General features: G+C 42.6%; 1 protein-coding gene across 1 annotated transcript in view; it reads left to right on the top strand.

Annotated features, from left to right (window-relative positions):
• Positions 1 to 3,977: 3,977 nt before the first annotated feature.
• Positions 3,978 to 14,726, top strand: part of LOC147087026 (DNA replication complex GINS protein PSF1-like) — a 128,245-nt gene continuing 117,496 nt past the window's right edge. The window contains exons 1-2 of the mRNA XM_085978017.1: positions 3,978 to 4,148; positions 13,081 to 13,145. Of these exons, the coding sequence (XP_085834143.1) occupies positions 3,987 to 4,148; positions 13,081 to 13,145 (227 nt within the window). The 5' untranslated portion in view covers positions 3,978 to 3,986. The remainder of the gene's footprint in view (positions 4,149 to 13,080; positions 13,146 to 14,726) is intronic.

Genomic DNA, 14,726 nt, shown 5'->3' with positions numbered 1-14,726 from the left:
GGAGCAGGAGTAGGCCATTCGGCCCCTCGAGCCTGCTCCGCCATTCAATGCGATCATGGCTGATCATCCAAATTCAGTACCCGGTCCCTGCTTTCTCCCCATACCCCTTGATCCCTTTAGCCTTAAGAAATATATCCAACTCCTTCTTGAATATATTTAATGAATTGGCCTCTACTACCTTCTGTGGTAGAGAGTTCCACAGGTTCACCACTCTCTGGGTGAAGAAATTCCTCCTCATTTCTGTCCTAAATGGCCTACCCCTTATCCTTAGACTGTGACCCCTGGTTCTGGACTCCCCGACCATCAGGAACATTCTTCCTGCATCTAGTCTGTCCAGTCCTGTCAGAATTTTATAAGTTTCAATGAGATCCCCTCTCATTTTCTAAACTCCAGCGAGTACAAGCCCAATCGACCCAATCTCTCATACGTCATTCCTGCCATCCCAGGTATCAGCCTGGTGAATCTTCGCTGAACTCCTTCCATGGCAAGAACATCCTTCCTCAGATAAGATGACCAAAACTGCACACAGTACTCAAGGTGTGGTCTCACCAAGGCCCTGTACAACTGCAGCAAGACATCCTTGTTCCTGTACTCAAACCCTCTCGCTACGAATGCCAACATACCATTTGCCTTCTTAACCGCCTGCTGCACCTGCATGCTTACCTTCAGCGACTGGTGCACAAGGACACCCAGGTCTCATTGCACTTCCCCTTCTCTCAATCTATTGCCATTCAGATAATAATCTGCCTTCCTGTTTTTGCTACCAAAGTGGATAACCTCACATTTATCCACGTTATATTGCATCTGCTATGCTTCTGCCCAATCACCCAACCTGTCCAAATCATCCTGGAGTTTCTCGGCATCCTCCTCACAGCACACACGCCCACCCAGCTTTGTGTCGTCTGCAAATTTGGAGATATTACATCTAGTTCCCTTGTCTAGATCATTAATATATATTGTGAATAGCTGGGGTCCAAGGACCGATCCCTGCGGTACCCCACTAGTCACTGCCTGCCACTCGGAAAAAGACCCGTTTATTCCAACTCTTTGCTTTCTGTCTGCCAACCAGTTCTCTATCCAAGTCAGTACCTTGCCCCCAATCCCATGTGCCTTAACTTTACACGCTAATCTCTTATGCGGGACCTTATCGAAAGCCTTCTGAAAGTCCAAATACACCACATCCACTGGTTCTCCCTTATCTATTTTACCAGTTACATCCTCAAAAAATTCCAGTAGATTAGTCAAGCACGATTTACCCTTTGTAAATCCATGTTGACTTTGTCCGATCCTGTCACTGTTTTCCAAGTGCTCTGCTATTACATCTTTTATAATGGACTCTAGCATTTTCCCCACTACTGATGTCAGGCTTACCGGTCTATAATTCCCCGTTTACTCGACCACCTTTTTTGAATAGTGGGGTAACATTAGCTACCCTCCAATCCATGGGTACTGTTCCAGATTCCATCGAATGTTGGAAGATGATCAGCCATGCATCTACTATTTCTAGGGCCACTTCCTTAAGTACCCTTGGATGTAGATTATCAGGCCCTGGGGATTTATCGGCCTTCAATCCCATCAATTTCCTTAACACCATTTCCCTACAAATACTGATTTCTTTCAGTTCATCCCTTTCATCAGATATGAAATGAAATGCTGTGCACAAATCAACACCATTTCCATCATTTAAATAAGATTAAAGTGCAGTGGATGAAAGTCAATTAGTACACTGTCATTTAATTTCTGGCTCAACTAGCATCATAGAATGGATGTTTCTTCTCTCCATTGGCTGTCTCAAGCAGTTCCTGATCGGAGAGAGTTCCTCAGAGAACTCCTGAGAGTTTACCAATATCACCCAGCGAAGCCGGAAAACAACAAAAAAAAAAGGCTGATGTGGGAAATACATACTTTAGACTGGTACAGGAGCACTTCCGAGGTTGGAGCAAAGCACAGCAAGCATTTACTTTGCATCTCACCTGTGCTGTACCCAACTTGGCAATGTCTGATACTGATGCTACATAGCCAAAGTCAAAAAGTCTTCCATTCTCCCTCACAAGGCTAAGCACAAAGATTCACCATCAAGTATTTTGTTAAAAACACACAAGGGGAAAGTGCTTTGCATTGTAAACATTTGTCCATACTGCATCATTGCCCTTTAAAAGGCAACAGGTCATGCTCTAATCTTAAATCAACCTAACTCTGCAGATATACAATTTAGAATCTGGGATGTTCTCAAATGGCATATAGTTTGTTAGTTTTAACCACTGAAAAGCACAAGACTTGAATTTCCCCCAACTACAGAAATGCCCAAGGACCAGACTAAGAAATTACAATGAAAATTAAGCTTCAAAATACAACTGGTTTAACTTAATTATAAAAACCTCCTTATAAAAGAACCCCTGAAGTTCAGCCCAAAATACAGTAGGGATAAAAGCTATTACACCATTAACTCCTAGCTCATAAATCAGTCGCACTCCAAGATGTCCAGCGACAAGATGGCATGTTGAGACACTTGGGGCCTTCGGCGGCCAGTGGGCGCGACAGGGCAGTGGGTCCAATTGACATAAATAATATTATGATTTAGCATCATGTTCTTTTAAGTTTAATTAGACCTTTTGTTTAAATTATATTAGTGCTGCCTCTTCAGACGAGCATGGCACTTGTAGTGCTGGTTTTTTGTTCGTAACACTGGGGCAAACCTAATGGCCCGTAATTTGTGGTCAGTGGTGAAGCAAAGGCGCTCGCTGCGGACCCCGAAGAAAGCCGCCCACATATATCTCACGATCTCTGTGGCAAAAACTTGAAGATTCTCAATGTGCAAGTGATTGAGCGCCGTGAATAGGGGATTGCCAGTGTGATGTAGCAATGACACCATCAAACTGTCTAAGCAGCTAATCACATTGAAGAATTCTCAGACAGCAAACCAGGAAATCAAAAGCAGCTTTTATCCTCACTTTTTAAAAATGTTAGAGAGCAAAAATAAAGATGGGATCTTTCACATGGTGATAAGGTAGAAGCTGAAATATCATGAACAAACTTTAAAATTAATTTTTTTAAATGAATTGTAATTTTTATAATGGAAAAATTTGACATTCTACAAATATAAAAATTAGATTTTCAGGGTTGTTTAGCAGTCAATACACTATTAAACCCCAGTTACACCTATTCCAACAAAGTTTAACATTTAATGGGGTATTTAACAGCAATATTAGCACAGAAAAAGCTCAAGTTTTCCTCCGTTCCACTGATTGCCGGCTATGGGGGCGGGGGTCCATAGCACAGCCTCTGTTGGAGCAGCGAATAAGTGACCACAACTTCAGGATCTCCGCGTTTAGATGCGCATGCACCAAGTCCTGAAGTTGCGCTCAGTTTCAGAGGGGCAATGATGGTGACCGCCAACAGTTCGCCGTCATGACCCACCGCAAAATCCGGGCCAATGGCACCCTCAATGGTTTAATAGAAAGATGCATGTTCTGCAATCCCCCTCTCCTCTGCCGTCAAGAGGTGCTGATCAGCCCAGACCACTGACCAGGGACCCGTCCCAGTGCACAGGCCTCCTTGCTTTCCACCAAATCCTGGTTGGGGGAAATAGGAGGAGGAGGGGGGGGTAACGCGCAGACGCACTCCTCCGCCTCACCGGTTGGGCTCGCGGCGAGGGAAGCCGTTTGAAAGGAAAGGAGGGTGGGGGCAACAGCTCGAGCCAGAGGGGAAAGAAAATCAAACCGTGAATCTGGAGAGCAGGTGGGGAAAGGGAAAAGCAACAAGCATTGATTATACATTAAAAAAAATAAATCACACAACCGCATCTACCTCTTCTGAAAACAGTGGGGAGACATTGCTCGCTGTTTGTATATTACAGTGAAGCCGCCCTCCGGGGGAAGTGACGTCGTCGCCGGCGCTCGCCTTTCCGGCATTCTGATTGGTCCAAAGCGGAGGACGCCGCGGCCCCTAATTGGTGGATTTTGGCGGGCGCGTTGGGCGTCCGTTTAATGGTGGCCGGCAGTTGGTTAAAGGCCGTTTGTTTGGCGGGAGGTTTTGGTGGAAGCGTTTGGTGGGTGGTGTTATTATTAGCAGTAATGTTTTGTGAAAAAGCCATAGAGCTGATCCGGGAGCTGCAGCGAGCTGCGGACGGACAGTTGCCCGCTTTTAATGTGAGTACCACAGTCTGTTCGAAATAGTTTTGTTAACAGGCGCTCAGTCTTATTGTTCAGGTACAATGGCAACAAAAAGGACGCGGCCAGTGACAACGTGTTGTCAATGAGAACACGGTTTTTAACCCTAGTTACCCCACCCGCTAAACCCTAAATGGTGCGATGTCAACACTTTTTGGTTGTAATCAGTCTCATTGGTATCAGTCGTTTTCTTCTTAGGCAGTCCCTTGGAACCGAGGAAAAACTTGCTTCCACATTAAAAATGAGTTTGCAGGTGACTGATGAGTCTAATGTGGAGAAGTTTGGAGGCTGATCCTTCAGCCCATCGTGTCTGCACCGGCCATCAAGCCCTATCCTAATCCCATTTTCCAGCACTTGGTCCATAACCTTGTATGTTATGGCGTTTCAAGTGCTCATCTAAATGCTTCTTGAATGTTGTGAGGGTTCCTACCTCTACCACCCTTTCAGGCAGTGAGTTCCAGATTCCAACCGCCCTCTGGGTGAAAAAGTTTTTCCTCAAATCCCCTCTAAACCTCCTGCCCCTTACCTTGAAACTATGCCCCCTGGTTATTGACCCCTCTACTAAGGGGAAAAGTTCCTTTCTATCTACCCTATCTATGCCCCTCATAATTTTGTACACCTCAATCAGGTCCCCCCTCAGCCTTCTCTGCTCTAAGGAAAACAATCCCAGCCTGTCCAGTCTCTTCATAGCTGAAACGCTCCAGCCCAGGTAACATCCTGGTGAATCTCCTCTGCACCCTCTCCAATGCAATCACATCCTTCCTATAGTGTGGCGACCAGAACTGCACACAGTATTCCAGCTGTGGCCTAACTAGTGTTTTGTATAGCGCCATCATAATCTCCCTGCTCTTGCCTTCATTAGCCAAGGCATAGAATATAAGTATCCCATATGCCTTCTTAACCACCTTATCTACCTGCCCTGCTGCCTTCAGGGATCTATGTACATGCACACTAAGGTTCCTCTGTCCTTCCTAGGGTCCTACCATTCATTGTGTATTCCCTTGTCTTGTTAGTCCTCCCAAAATGCATCACCTCACACTTTTCAGTTGCCACTGTTCTGCCCATCTGACCAACCCGTCTATATTGTCCTGTAGCCTGAGGCTTCCCTCCTCGCTATTTACCACTCCACCAATTTTTGTGTCATCTGCGAACTTACTGATCATACCTCCTACATTCATATCTAAATCATTAATGTACACTACAAACATCAAGGGACCCAGCACCGATCCCTGCGGTACACCATTGGACACAAAACAACCTTTGACCATCACCCTCTGCCTCCTGCCACTAAGCCAATTTTAGATCCAATGTGCCAAATTGCCCTGGATCCCATGGGCTCTTACCTTCTTGACCAGTCTCCCATGCGGGACTTTGTCAAAAGCCTTATTGAAGTCCATGTAGACTACATCAACTGCACTACCCTCATCCACACACCTAGTCACCCCCTCAAAAAAAATTCAATCAAATTGGTCAGACATGACCTCCCCCTGACAAAGCCATGCTGACTATCCTTGATTAATCCTTGCCTCTCCAAGTGGAGACTAATTCTGTCCCTCAGAATTTTTTCCAATAATTTCCCTACCACTGATGTTAGACTCACTGGCCTGTAATTCCCTGGTTTATCCCTACTACCCTTCTTGAATAATGGTACAGGTTGAGCGTCCTGAATCCGGCAACCTCGGGACCGAGACTGAGCCGGTTTTTGTGTTTTTCTGGACTTCGGAATGTGTTTCTGATGTCCGAAGTCCGGAAACGCCCGAGCCCAGGTTGCGATATTTCCGGACTTCGGACATCAGAAACACGTGCCGAGTCCGGAAATGCCTGGGCCCAGGTTGCGATATTTCCGGTTTTTGGTAAGCCTCCCTCAGGGTGTCCAGATTCCGAAACATTTTATGGATTCCGGACGACCCTGCCACCAATTGTCCCGGATTCCGGAACTCTGGATTTTGGACGTTCAACCTGTACTACGTTAGCTGTCCTCTGGTACCTCCCCTGTGGCCAGAGATGTTCTGAAAATTTGTGTCAGAGCCCCTGCAATCTCCTCCCCTGCCTCACACAGCAGCCTGGGATCCATCTCGTCTGGGCCTGGGGATTTATCCACTTTTTTAAGTGGCCATGATAAGAAAGACTTGCATTTATACAGCGCTTTTCATGAACTCCGGACATCCCAAAGTGCTTCACAGCCAATGAAGTACTTTTGAAGTGTAGTCACTGTTGTAATGTAGGAAATGCGGCAGCCAAATTGCGCTCAGCAAGCTCCCACAAATAGTATTGTGATAATGACCAGATAATCTGTGGGATCAATGTTGGCTAGGACACCAGGGAGAAATCACCAGCTGTTTGAAATAGTGCCCTGAGATCTTTTACATCCACCGGAGAGAGCAGATGGGACCTCTGTTTAACATCTCCTCTGAAAGACTGCACCTCGGACAGTGCAGCACTGCACTGGAGTGTCAGCCTAAATTTTTGTGTTCAAGTGTCTGGAGTGGGACTTGAACCCACAAGTGAAGGTGCTTTTACACAGCTGGTTTCCCACAGTACCTGTCAAGGGAAAACAATGTCCCACTTTATTTCAGTTAGGTGCTGGTCTTACTGGGGTATCTCTTCCCAGATATCTGCCCACTTTGTAGTGTGGAGTGTAACTGATGGAGGGAGATCTGTATATCCATTTGGCATGTTTTGTACATGGTACCAAATTAGCAGAGGCATTTGATTGTGAGGAGGAAGCTTGGGAAATGCAAGTGTAAAGCCATGGCTGGAGCTGCTATTGGTATCACTTTGTATTTTTGATTTGAAAAAACAAAATTCAGTGTGTTTGTTCAGAACAGTGGATCTCACATTGGAGTAATGGGATTGAGAGTGAAATGACTGGGTTTCTGACATCATCAGATTGTACCAATAATCTGAAGGGGAGTCCCAGGGCTGGCAGAGCAATGCTTTCTCACCGGGGAAGGGAACATTGGGCCTCGGTCTAACATTTCACCTGGAAAACAGCACTCTCGAAAGTGCAGAGCTCCCTCAGTACTGCACTGCACACGGTATAAGCTAGTCACTAATAAATCCAAAAGGGAATTCAGGAGAAACTTCTTTATCCAGAGTGGTTAGAATGTGGAACTCGCTACCACAGGGAGTAGTTGAGGCGAATAGCATAGATGCACTCAAGGGGAAGCTGGATAAGCACATGAGGGAGAAGGGAATAGATGGATATGTTGATGGGGTGAGATGAAGAGAGTGGGAGGAGGCTCGTGTGGAGCATAAACACCAGCATGGACCTGTTGGGCCGAATGGTCTGTTTCTGTGCTGTTAATACTTTGTAATACCTTCCAATCTGCAGGAACTGTTAGAGATCTATGGAATTTGGAAGATGACAACCAATGCATCCATTATCACTAATATATATATATATTATATATATATATATATATATATATATATATATATATATATATATATATATATATATATATATATAAAACCCTAGAATGTAGGCCATCAGGCCCTGGGAATTTATCGGCTTTCAGTCCCATTAATTTCTCCAGTACTATTTCCTTACTAATACTAACTTCTTTCAGTTTCTCATTTTCACTAGACCCTTGATTCTCCACTATTTCTGGAATGTTTTTTGTGTTGTCTTCCATGAAGACAGACAGACAGAGTATTTGTTTAATTTCTCTGTCATTTCCTTATTCCCCATTATAATTTCTCCTGTCTTAGCCTGTAAGGGACCCACGTTTACTTTCGCTAATTTTTTCCTTTTTCCCATGATTACCGTATTACCCCTGTTGCATGCATCTCTAATTTCCTGATTTATACTCTGCCTGACATTACAACTACTATTAGGGGACCTATAAACTACTCCCACTAGTGTTTTCTGCCCCTTGTTGTTTTTTTGCTCCACCCCAACTGATACTACATTTTGTTTTTCTGAGCCAAGATCCTTTCTCTCTACTGTCTTTATCCCATCCTTTATTATCAGGGCTTATCCACCCCCTCCTTTTCCATTCTGCCTGTCTCCTGGAATATTTAGTTTCCAACCTTGGTCACTCTGCAACCACATCTTTGTAATGGCTATTAAATCAAACCCATTTATTTCTATCTGTGCTATTAATTCATCTGTTTTGTTGTGACTGCTTTGTGCTTTCAGATATACTGTAGTACCATTAGCTTTAATTTTTTTCTAATTTTCTGTGATGTCACTTTAGTCACTGGTGCCCTATTACCTTTATCAATCTCTGTCCCTTCCTGACCCATTCTGCCTATCTACCCAGGTCACTACTATGCTCTACAGCCTTGACATTTCTCTTGCTGCTTTTTAATTTACCCTTTTCTGAATCCTCCCAACCCCACCCCCCACCCCTTCAATAGTTTAAAGCGAATCCAATAACCCTAGTTATTCGATTCGCCAGGACACTGGACCCAGCCCGGTTTAAGTGGAGCCCGTCCCAACTGAACAGCTTTCCCCAGTACTAATGCCAGTGCCCCATGAATCAAAACCCCTTCCTCTCATCACTCTTTGAGCCATGCATTTAAATCTCTGATCTGTCTGGACCTATGCCAATTTGGCTCAGGTAACAATCCAGAGATTATTAACTTTGAGGTTCTGCGTTTTAATTTGGCCCCTAGCTGCTCAAACTCCCTCAGCAGAAACTCATTCCTAGTTCTACCTATGTCGTTGGTTCCTACGTGGACCATGACCACTGGATCCTCCCCCTCCAACTTTTTCTCCAGCCGTGACGAGATATCCTTAACCCTGGCAGGCAACACAACCTTCGGAACTCCCGGTCGCGGCTCCCGACCTCCTGCATCTTAGCTTGGAGCTCTGATACATCAGTGCTGGGCGTACGTCTTGCAGTCTCTTGTTTAAAACTTGACTGCCCCTGAACATGGTTTTATTTTCTTGCTGTTTGTAAATTCTGACCCCTAAAAGTAGAAGGGAAAGAGAAGCAGACATGAATAGAATCTTCCTCGCCACATTGAATGTGAATAATTGTTGGCCGCTTGAGACAGGATAACCAATTGCTTAACTTACCATTGGTCCTGGCTGATAGGCTTGGGATCAGACAATAGACCCTCATTGTAGCAACTTGAAAAAGGTTTAGCTGTGACATCCCACAAACTGGCTTGTCTTGCTATAATGTATCTCTTCAATGCCTGCAGTCTTTTGCCTTTTTTAAAATAAAAAATCATTTGCAAATTCACTGTTTTAAAACACGATGCTTCAATTTCCATGATGGGGGGGGGGGGGGGGGGCGGAATTACAAAAATTCTGAAACCTAAAACAAAAGTCATGCTCAAACTGTATTGTGCTTTGCTCTGACCACAGCTTAAATACTATGTCCAGCTGTTGTCACCTAGATGCAAGGGACACATTGAAGTACGGGAGACATTTCTGAAGAGCCACAAGGTTGTACCCTAGTATCAAAGGACTGACGTATGAGGAAAGACAGGAGAAATTTGGGCTTTTCAGCCTTGAAAAGAAGTAACTGAGAAGTAACCTTTCAGAAATATCTATCTGCGTATCTTACTTAATGTTTTGCATCTTTGCACAGTCCCTGTCTACAAAACTTTACTTCCTGTTGTCATGTTTTTGCCATTTTTGTTACCTTTTTTCCGTTATAAATTTCTATGTTCACAGTTATAATGGAAACTGCTGACATAAACTTGTCTTTCTAATTACAACCTTCCGCCAGTGGTGACACTGTGGCGCTGCAGATTTGGATCTCTCGGCTCCTCCGCCTGTACTGGAGAGAAACTCCTATCGTTCTACCAGTTCTATTTCTCTGCTTCCCAAACTTCCCTAAGTTTTGGCCTTGACTCCAGGTGTGCAGTGCCAGAGGAGATTGATTAGTAAGATAGTAAATGGTATGGCAAAGGTAGATCCATATAATTACTTCTAACTAAATTGAGACAGTAGAACAAGATTACACATTCAAGCTAGTTAAAAGTATACTTAGGACTGATGTTGGGAAGTTATTCACACAGCGATTCATATGATCAGTACTGACGAGGAGGGCCATTTGCCTATTTTAGTTCATTCAGACAGAAAGATGAAGTTACCTCCACTGCAATATTCAACAGTTTGTTAAATGATTCCAGGGTTTTTACCTCTAATACTATATCTGGAAGTCCATTCTGTCTGTGTCCAGTTTGATCGTGACTTCCTCTGAAAAGAGTAGAATAATTTCAATGTTTTATTAGCTTTGTTAATTGTTGTGCTGCACTGGCTGGACGTGTTGAGTCAGCAATCCCATGTTGACTCATCGAGACGTGGAATGGGCTTCCAATTCGAGTAGTTGAGGTGAAAACCATATAATTATTTTTAAAACAATTGGATGCCACAGTGGTCTTTCTGGATGGATGAACTAACATGGGCTGAATGGTCATTTTTCCCTCAATAATTATCATGTGACTATAAAAGTGCCTGGTTTCAATCACCCAAAATTAATCTCCTATTAACCTGTTGGACAAGAATGATAAAACCACTTGGCCCAGTGAAGCCTGTAGAGCTTTGATCTATTGAAATGTAAAGATAAAATGTTAGCTTTGAAGCTCTCCTTCCTCTGAACTTTTCTCCTAAAGTTATGATCTCATTGCCATTTCTTGTATCAAAGTTTTAAATCTCTATCCAACCAGTATTTTGATTAACACTATGAAGTTTCAATGATTTATCAAAACTTGTTTGATAAAAATAATCATTCTAATTGGTCTGTTCAAGGTGTCCCACTCTCTTGAAGTCCACTCTCACTGTCATTTTATATTATTCACTGCTCACAATCTACCTGTTTTTAAGACTTCTTGCACCGAGGCAGAAACAGTGGGTTGAAAAAGCTATAAAACAAAATTTGAGCCCTAGGCTCTGGAATAAGGGCTTTTGAGATTCCCTTAAATCTGAGCACCATGCAATACAAGTTTAATCAATTCTAATAGATAATTTCACTCTTGAAAGACAATTGATAATTTAATAAAAAGTAATTAATTACAAAGTAAATGATGAAGGTCCATGGTGAGCAAAGTGATTGCCAGTTTTAGGATTGAATTTTTCAGCTGCAGGATTGGGATCTTGGGATGTTCTAGCGTTATGACCTTGGCGTTTATATTGGAACCTTTTCTAGTCATTATTTTAGTTTTATTCAGTATTTTTCTACAAAATGGACTGCTCTTGTGCTGAAGATTTTTTTTTAAAAAGCAAAAAAACTCCATCTGCTGGACATCTGAAACAGAAAAATGCTGGCAACATTCACCAGGTCATTCATCTGTGAAGATAACAGACAAGTTAACATTTTCTTCATTGGACTAGTTCTGATGAAGGATCTGCATCTGAAATGTTAACTTGACTGTTTTCTCGCTGATGAATGTTTCCAGCATTTTCTGTTTGTATTTATTTAGTTTTTATTTATGTTGCACTCTCTGTAAACTTGAGCTCATCCAAAACTCTGCTGCCCGTATGCTAATTTGCACCAAATCCCGTTCACCCATCAGCCCTATGCTTGCTGACCTACATTGGCTCCCAGTAAGGGAATGCCTCGATTTTAAAATTCTAATCCTTGTTTTCATATCCCTCCATGGCCTTGCCCCTCCCATCTCTAACCTCCTCCAATCCTACAACCCTCCGAGATCTCTTGCACATCCCTGATTTTCATCATGCCTAAGCTCTGGAATTCCCCCTCTAAACCTCTCTTACCCCTCTCTCCCTTAAAACCTACTTCTTTGACCAAGCTTTTGGTCACCTGTCCAAATATCTCCTTATGTGGCTCATTAAATTTTGTTTGATAACATTCCTGTGAAGCGTCTTGGGATGTTTTACTACATTAAGGGCACTCTATAAATGCAAGTTGTTGGTGTGACATAGCAATGGTTTGGTGAGTTTATCCACAATACAGCTGCGCCATGCTGACAAGAGATCCCTGGTATGTGCTGAGTTACCTGATCAGTCAAAGGTGGCAGCAGGGAGGCTAAAATTGCCCTCAGCATCCCTGGGTTAGGGAATGCAAAATCAGCCAGGATACTGAATCTGAATCTAGTGACCTCTGCTGGAAATGTGCTTGTGGGTTTAGGATGCAGGCAGGATTGGGTTTGGTTGTGAGTGTCTTTGCAAACACTCTGTTGAGGAGCTGACATTAATGATGGTCGCTTGGGTGAATTATGAGAGTCGCCTAGTGCCTGTAAAGCTCTACTCAGTAAGGAATCACCACTTGGAAAAGGGATGGGGAGATAACTATTGTACTTCCAGACAAATTGAAGTAAGTGAACTCTTTCCCCACTGTATCGTCATCTAGAATGTCGTGCTTTTTCACTCTCTATGGGGTGAAATCAGTCTTGGGTAGTAGCTTAAAACAGGCGATAGCGAATTGGCAGCCTGTTCTACACCCTGCCTGATTTAAAAAATAAAAATAAAAAAAAATTTCACTGGGTGGGGCGGGAGAATTGTAAAGCAGGTTGACTATTCCCTGTTGACTTGAAATAACAAACTGGCTTTCCACAACTTCCAAACATGAAGAACTAGTACTGAACTATGTTGAGGAAAGGGTACAGGGAGAGGTTGATAAGCAGCTGTAATATTAGGATGATAGTATGGTCATGTTACTGGACTAGTAATCCAGAGGACGTGAGCTCAATTCCAACCGTGGCAATTTGAGAAGTTTAAGTTGTGCATTTAAAGGGAAAGTTAGATAAGCACATCAGGGAGAAAGGAATAGAAAGATGTGCTGAAAGAGTTAAGTGAAGTAGGGAGGGTGGAGTAAAAACACCGACATGGACCAGTTTGGCCGAATGGCCTGTTTCTGTGCTATAAATTCTATGTATATCATGCCCTTGTCAGATTATGTGGCATCTGGTGAACGTATGTAAAATGTACTGTATCTAGTCTTGTAGAAACTTCCTGGTTTATTCAAATCAAATCTATTTCTTGTAGGAGGATGGTATCAGACAAGTCCTTGAAGAGATGAAAGCCCTGTATGAACAGAACCAAACTGATGTGTAAGTTTATTTTGTGTGTGTTTTCATGTGCTGGCGAGCGGATTAACTTTCCGAATATAACACCAAAGTTAATCCATGAAAATGATTGTGCAACTGGTTCTCAACAAATTCAACAATAGCTTCATGTACCCTTCAAACTAAAACCTATACCATTTCAGAAATCTACCCCAGCAGAGTTTGCGTGGCCTGAAAGGTTACCAATTACCCATAGATTCAGTAATCTGCTTACTGGATTGATGCATTTCACACTACAGTATAAAACCACTCTTCAAATTGGTCAAATGTAAACCTAGACCAGAGTTTCCTTTGCAAGTGAAAGGAATGGAAATAGCTAAAGTTGCATTGAGAATTAAATTTGGTAATGCTATCAAGTCCAAATATTAAAAGTCAATGTAATGAGCAATGCTTATAAGGGGTTAATAATCCTTTCATTGTCTGAAGAAATAAAATCATCTGTCAATTTTGTTAAGTCCTTAATAATTCACAGCAACCGTGGTCTCCTTTCTCTTTCTCCAGCACATGCGTTCCATCATTGAGAACTTACCCCAATCAGCATGAACTGTTTGAATCTCCAGAACTCGTCAGAGTCCTGGTTAATTTTTAAAAAGGAATTTTAATGGGTTAAATCAGACGACAGATGATTAAAATTCATAGATCCAAAAGGATCCATTCAGTGATTTGATGCATATGTCATTGTTAGCTTAACAGAAATTCACCTGAACAGGAACTGATTGGATTCCGTGAGAGGCAAAATCCACACTGTAAAAATATCCATTTGATTCTTTTCTTATACAAATATCTAGACATACAAAATTATTAGCTAGAGGTGACAACGTTTTACAATGAACAACGGGTGCTAGTTTTACAGAATGCAGTAAACCTATGCCTTAAAATCCACCGTATCACCTTGGTTCTCCGCACCAGCAAGCACTTTGATTTTGAGATTTTTAAAAAAATTTAAGTCTCAGCATTTGTGGTAGGTTTATAAGCTATCACCGTACCCATGAGCCACACAAACTGGAATCGTTCTGAAAGACGGTGCAGTCATCAGCGAAACAATGTTATTACTATAATGTAACATCGGATGCTGTGTTTACATTGAAATTAGTGCTATGTCTCAATGTATCTGGTCTGATATTTAATTAAAATTTGCTCCCAAACTGTTCACTGGCCAGGTTGATTTATGATGATGAATACTTGGTTTCTAATTGTATCTCGTGGTTTATGTGCATACGTCGAACAGTTTATTTTTCAGGCAAGGTCAAAATATTCTGGTCACAAGACAGAGTGTAGCTGCTCGGCATCTACTTTCTCAATAATTTGTTACTGGGGGCAGTAAATGAGTATTGTGACTGTTCCAGCAGACTCTGGGAATAGCTTTTTTTAAGCTATATGTACTGGCCTCGCTAGACGTGCTCCTATCTAGTTATCCAGCAAGTTAAACACTTATTCAAAATAATTCCTCGTGAAGCCGTTTCGCTGTTTGAAGCCTTTACTTGAACAATTTTGTGAAAAGATATTGCGCTTGGCCTAACATAGAACATCAGATTACATTGGATTGTGAATCCCTTATGGAATCCT

This window comes from Somniosus microcephalus, unplaced genomic scaffold (assembly GCF_052327205.1).
Source record: "Somniosus microcephalus isolate GS21.2 unplaced genomic scaffold, FLI_Smic_1.0 unresolved_chr6, whole genome shotgun sequence".
NCBI classification, from domain to species: domain Eukaryota; kingdom Metazoa; phylum Chordata; class Chondrichthyes; order Squaliformes; family Somniosidae; genus Somniosus; species Somniosus microcephalus.
Note: the sequence above shows the minus strand (reverse complement) of the source record. Positions and strands in the feature narration are given on the sequence as shown.